This window comes from Sinocyclocheilus anshuiensis, unplaced genomic scaffold (genome assembly GCF_001515605.1).
Source record: "Sinocyclocheilus anshuiensis isolate Anshui unplaced genomic scaffold, SAMN03320099.WGS_v1.1 scaffold2461, whole genome shotgun sequence".
Lineage (NCBI taxonomy): Eukaryota > Metazoa > Chordata > Actinopteri > Cypriniformes > Cyprinidae > Sinocyclocheilus > Sinocyclocheilus anshuiensis.
Window position 1 is genome coordinate 352114 of NW_015552846.1, and position 6037 is coordinate 358150.

General features: G+C 38.1%; 1 protein-coding gene across 1 annotated transcript; it reads left to right on the top strand.

The window, feature by feature from the left end:
* Nucleotides 1–3816: 3816 nt before the first annotated feature.
* Nucleotides 3817–5824, top strand: LOC107668143 (alpha-1-antitrypsin homolog). Its single transcript, XM_016459933.1, has 5 exons — nt 3817–3909; nt 4076–4758; nt 4851–5121; nt 5279–5426; nt 5530–5824. Exons 2-5 carry the CDS (start codon nt 4086–4088, stop codon nt 5716–5718), a joined length of 1281 nt encoding a protein of 426 aa, XP_016315419.1. The 5' UTR covers nt 3817–3909; nt 4076–4085; the 3' UTR covers nt 5719–5824.
* The last annotated feature ends 213 nt before the right edge of the window (nt 5825–6037 follow it).

Consider the following 6037-nt stretch of genomic DNA (forward strand, 5'->3'; position numbering starts at 1 on the left):
TATTCCTTTTTCCAAAATATATTCCCTCAGTTACACATGCCAAAGAGCCTTATAGGATGGTAATGCATCATGCAATGTACCTGCATGTAATCTTCTGCATTCATCCTTCTTCTGCATTCATCACATTTTACTTTAATTTGTCACCCATACACATGTTCAAGTATAAAATGATTGAGGTATATAAAAACTCTTACCCTGGCTTCAGCTAGAACACGGTCTAGTTTCAGTTCATGAGCCATTCGTCTCCCTTCTTGGTAGTTGGGATCCTGTGAGTCAAGTTTATGTTTGGGGGCCATTGCAACGCAAACAGATACAGACAAACAGATGAACACACAGCCAGACAGACAGACACAAACAGACAGATGTACTGTATACACAGAGGCTGCGAGAGGTAGACAGAGATAGATAGATACTGTAGATAGATAGATAGATAGGGTACCCCAATAGTGAGAGGTTTCTATTTTCTTATAAATACTTAAGGTAAATTAATAAAAATTCAAGATTTTCCAATTTCCTGTATGACAGTTAAAAGGCATGTAACATGCGTCTGGGGTTCCTCATCCCAGATTTAAAGGAAACTTCATGTGCAGTAACTTTAGGCAAAGTTATATTGTTATTACTGAGACATTACAGTGAAGTTGTGGGTCAGTGGCAAAAATAAAAATGTGGTGGAGGGCACAAAAGATATTTCCTATTGAAATACATTAGATGGAAATTCGTGCTGAGTGACACGGAAAAAGAGGAAAATTCGTGTCCATGAACACGAATCAATAGATTAAATTTTGTGACTATATCACGAACTGCCGTGAGACTGGGTTGGTATGTATCGTGGCAGTTTAGAAATACCACCTTCACTAAACTAAACCCCAAACCTCACATATAGTGATGACAAAAGCATACGTGAGATAAAAACACATCTGATGAAGCAAACATGCCATTTTCGCTTGCTTCTACAAGTCTTTGAGCTCTTTTATTGAGGCCAGTGTGTCACGGGACACAAACCCAAGTGCTGAATATCTCAAGTGTAATGCTGTGGGCTACCGAGCAAGTTTACTAAGAAAAGGCATACATATGGAACAGATTACGTGATGCAAAAGTCAAAATGTATTAGTTTACAAATCATGCATTATGATAAAAGTGTTTTAAGTCATTCCTTGGTATTGAGCAAGGAATAAAAGTTGTTACCATTTTACTGCCTCTATAGTGTTCATTTCAGTTGGAAACCACAGTAAATTGTATTTACACGGATGGTTTTGGATGTTTTACAAAAATGTAGGTAGAGGCACATGTTTCTAGCCTGGGTTGAAGTATTTTAGTAAGCACAGTAGGCCTAATTCATTCCAGTTCAAACGGATATGATTCAGTTATTTTGAACATGAAGTACAGGTGCATCTAAACCACTTTTTGTTTGAAAAACTGTGACAATTTTTTTTTTACACATGCTTAAATAAATAAAAATACATCCAAATAAAACCAAGTCACTGTCATGCTGTTTGTAGGAAAACAGGATGAGCCATTCAAACAGTATAAAGACAGTAAAATTATGCTTCAGATGGGTGAAGGGGTGGTGGAGGATGTGAACTCCAAACAGGATGTTGTATGACACTACTATGATACTGTATGAAGTTGCTATACACACATTTGCCAGACTATTTTTGCTAGCAAAAGGGATGTTGAAGTCCCCAGAGAACTGACTCTCCATGGCTAAACCTACTTGATCCATACAGTACAGTAGGGTCTAAAAGTCTGAAACCACATTGAAAATCTGAGAACATTTCATTTAAACTTGCAATAAACAGAAGATAATATAATAAATAATATAATATAATTACTTCAGGACATACACATTACTGAGAACATTGAACATACCTATTGAGAACATATGCTGCAGAAAAAAAAATGTATGTAATATGAGTATGATGAGACTAACATTGTCATTGGTACCAAATACCAAATATACCACAAAAAAATATAGTATACTGAGTATACCAAAAACATTAAATAATTAAAATTGAGAAGTGAGAATAAATGGTCTGACACTAGGCAATTTACAACAACATTTAAATGTGATTGTGGGTAGAGTAAAATATTTAAATTATATATCAAACAGCAGTCAATTAGTTGAATAATCATTCACAAAGTATTCAGTCAGACCCAGATTTGTGATGACATTTCACATTGATCACATGATATAAATGAATAAGCACAATTTCTAGGCCATTGATAAAATAAGGAAATTGATTACATTAATTATGTGAACTCCATGTAAAAGGTCAGATTTCTTTGCTTCAATTGAAGCACAAGATGGTCTTTGGACTATTATCAATCAATCAGATTACAAACTTGAGGAGTTGGGTTGGAAGTTTATGCAACATGAGTGTATGGAAACCTTATGCTTGTTTTGCCATGATCAAGACCTCAACATTTTCACTACCATCCGAATTGGGGGATATAATGTTTGACAGATGTTGACCAGAGAAATGGTGAGTGACATACAGTGCTTTTCACATCACAAAAGTTGTGAAAACAAGAAAAACAAGCCTGAAAAGATACTGCATTGCCTCTTACGGCCTTTGTAAGTTCCACTGCCTTAAAAGTGATACATATAAAATACTAGGAAATCCATAAATTCTCACTCAGTGTGTTATGCTGATAATATAAGTTGTAAAGAAAGAATGAAAGAAATAAACTTTTTAAACCCAGTGGTCTCAGACTTTTAGACCCCACTGTATATTTCAATCTAATCCAGTACAGAAGGAGCTGTCTTAAGCCAGACATTCTGTCTGTGGCCAATTGCAGCTCTGTAAACAACAAGCTCAAGAAGCTTAATTCTGAATTCAACTGTTGTACACATGCCATTAAAATGAAGAGAAAGTGACATTGCGCACTGTCTAAAACATTGATTTCCCTTCTCCCTTTGACAGTTTTGCAGACATCCGACTCCCATAGTTTGCTTTGGGGAAAGAAAAAACAAACAAACATATACTTTAGAGACTTGCTTGAGAAGCATGGTGTTCACTATATGTTCACCAGATCAGCCAGTTGTACATATTCCTCGAAGGTCAATGATCTGGTGTTGTCTCATGTGAGGTATTAATTTTAAGCACCCTTCTCTGACAGCACAGAATATCACTGCTTGAGTGATTGTGTCTCTCACAGATCAATTTAAAAGAAGGGGAAATCAAATGTTATTTTGGGATTTATTTTTATTTTTTTGATAATCTATTCATTTTGATTGTATATGATGAAGTTACAGGTTTTGTGGTTTTGAAAGAAAAAAAATATTCATACTACAAAAAGAGACTGTGCAGAATGCTTTGACAACTACATAAAGAAATAATAATAAATAAATAAATATAATATTTAATAAATAAATATTTGCTGAGTCAGCAGAAGTGATTGTTAGCAAAAAGTATAGCAACACAGCAATATTTATTTTTTATTTTTTAAATTGCATATACATTGAACATTTAATTAGAGAAAAAAAAAACAATGTAAATGTAAAAAAAAGGTAAGACTGCTAATTTTGTGTGCTGGGATTTATTTGATCATCACAGAAAGAAAAAGAAAGAAAGAAAGAAAGAAAGAAAGAAAGAAAGAGAGAAAGAAATAAAGAAATGAAAGAAAGAAGAAAAAAAAGAAACTACAGTATCTTAAGATGTGAAGACCTTTTTGATCAACTGTTCGAGAGGTAGACAGTCATATTTAGGTATTGAAAACATGCGACACTGAAGTCCAAAACTGTGTTGCATCACTGAATGTAGAGCAACAGCTAATCACGAGCGATTATGTTCACAGAAAGGGGGTGGAAACGGGTTAATATTTCAAGATTTCACTCAACTGATGTCTGAATGACTATAAATTGACTCCACTCCATCCAAACAGTCTCCCGTCAAGAGGACTTTGATGGTAAGTGACAGTAATTGTTTCTCCAGAAGTGCCGTGATTGTAACCGAATTACTGTAGACCTAGAAAGAGTGAAATAGCTACTGTGTGAAATGCAAAAGCTAAGATTTGTGTCACACATTTCAAGATCTGTTTGTGAAATTCTGTACCCTCTGGTCATAAACCACAGGTGAAAAAAAATGTGGGGAAAGATTTATTACAGTGTGATTGCTGCCCTGCTGGTAGCCACGGCCTGGGCTGCACCCCACGAAGGCCACGACCACGGCAGCCACACAGCTGAGCACCACCACCATCTCCACCACGGGAAGGATGAACCCCACCCCAGCCACGATGGGGAGGATGCCTGCCACCTGCTTGCTCCACACAACGCTGACTTCGCTTTCTCCCTCTACAAGAAACTTGCGTTCCATCCTGATGCCGAGGGCAAGAATGTTTTCTTCTCCCCAGTCGGAATTTCAATGGCTTTGAGCATGCTGGGTGTAGGTGCCAAAGGCAGCACACTTTCACAGATATACAGCAGTCTGGGTTACAGTGGGTTGCAGGCTTCACAGGTCAATGAGGGTTATGAGCACTTGATCCACATGCTGGGCCACAGTCAGGAAGCCATGCAGCTGGAGGCAGGCGCTGGTGTGGCCATCAGAGAAGGCTTCAAAGTGGTTGACCAGTTCCTGAAGGATGTTCAGCACTACTATAACAGCGAAGCCTTCAGCGTTGACTTCTCCAAGCCTGAAATTGCTGCAGAAGAGATTAACAAGTTCATCGCTAAGAAGACCCATGACAAGATAACCAACATGGTGAAGGACCTGGACTCCGATATGGTGATGATGCTGATTAACTATATGTACTTCAGAGGTACTAAATAAAGTTCTCTTTCATTTAATGATATTCATGTAATGAATCTTGATTTGACGCTGGCCTGAAGTTCTTGCATTTTGTCCTGATAGGGAAGTGGGATAAGCCATTTGATGCAAAACTGACCCACAAAGCTGACTTCAAAGTGGACAAGAACACCACCGTGCAAGTTGACATGATGAAAAGAACTGGCCGCTATGACATCTATCAAGACCCTGTCAACCAAACTACGGTCATGATGGTGCCCTACAAAGGCAATACTTCCATGATGATTGTTCTTCCTGATGAAGGGAAGATGAAGGAGGTTGAAGAATCCATCTGCAGACACCATCTTAAGAGCTGGCATGATAAACTCTTCAGAAGGTAGCACCGGTGACACCTTCAGATTTAGATCCATGTATTAGTTGACCTCTGACCTGAAGGTTGATTGTTGTTTAGTTGCACAGAAGTTTGGGAACCTTGAATATGACCCAGATACCATAGTATCTGATATACCATATTTTACTTTTCTGCCCTTCAGCTCTGTGGACCTGTTTTTGCCCAAGTTCTCCATCACTGCAACGTCCAAACTGAATGACATTCTGCAGGACTTGGGAATGACTGATGCATTCAGTGACACAGCAGATTTCTCTGGGATGACAGAAGAGGTCAAAGTCAAGGTGTCACGGGTACGTGTACTTGTTAACTCATGTAGCACCACCGATGGTTGCTAGATCTAAAGATTTTGAAAACTCTACTAAGTGATGTTAACTTTTTGGGCCCAATCTCCAGGTTGTCCATCAGGCAGTCCTCAGCGTGGACGAGAAGGGCACAGAGGCAGCAGCTGCAACCACGATAGAAATCATGCCCATGTCCCTGCCTGACAATGTGATGCTCAACCGACCGTTCTTGGTACTGATTGTAGAGGACACCACCGAGAGCATCCTCTTCATGGGCAAGATCACCAATCCTACAGAGTGAGGTCCAACTCCAAACAGAACTTGCTGGCACTCTGCATAAGTCTGCTAATCTTTATGTAGATCTCATTGTCAACTGCCTCATTGTCAATAAATTGGTTTGATTCTAATTAAATGAGTCATCATTTGCAGAATATATGCATTTTTTATAGTGATCTCAACTTAATGCGGTCTTGAAAAATGTCAAATTTCAGCTTCTTAAATTGTGTGTCTTATTTTTATAGATATTTAATCTAATTTATCAGGGAATTTAATACAAATGGATGTACAGTAGACTCAAACTCTTATAGCAAGTTTTTTTGAGTGTCTCAGTGGTGGTAGTA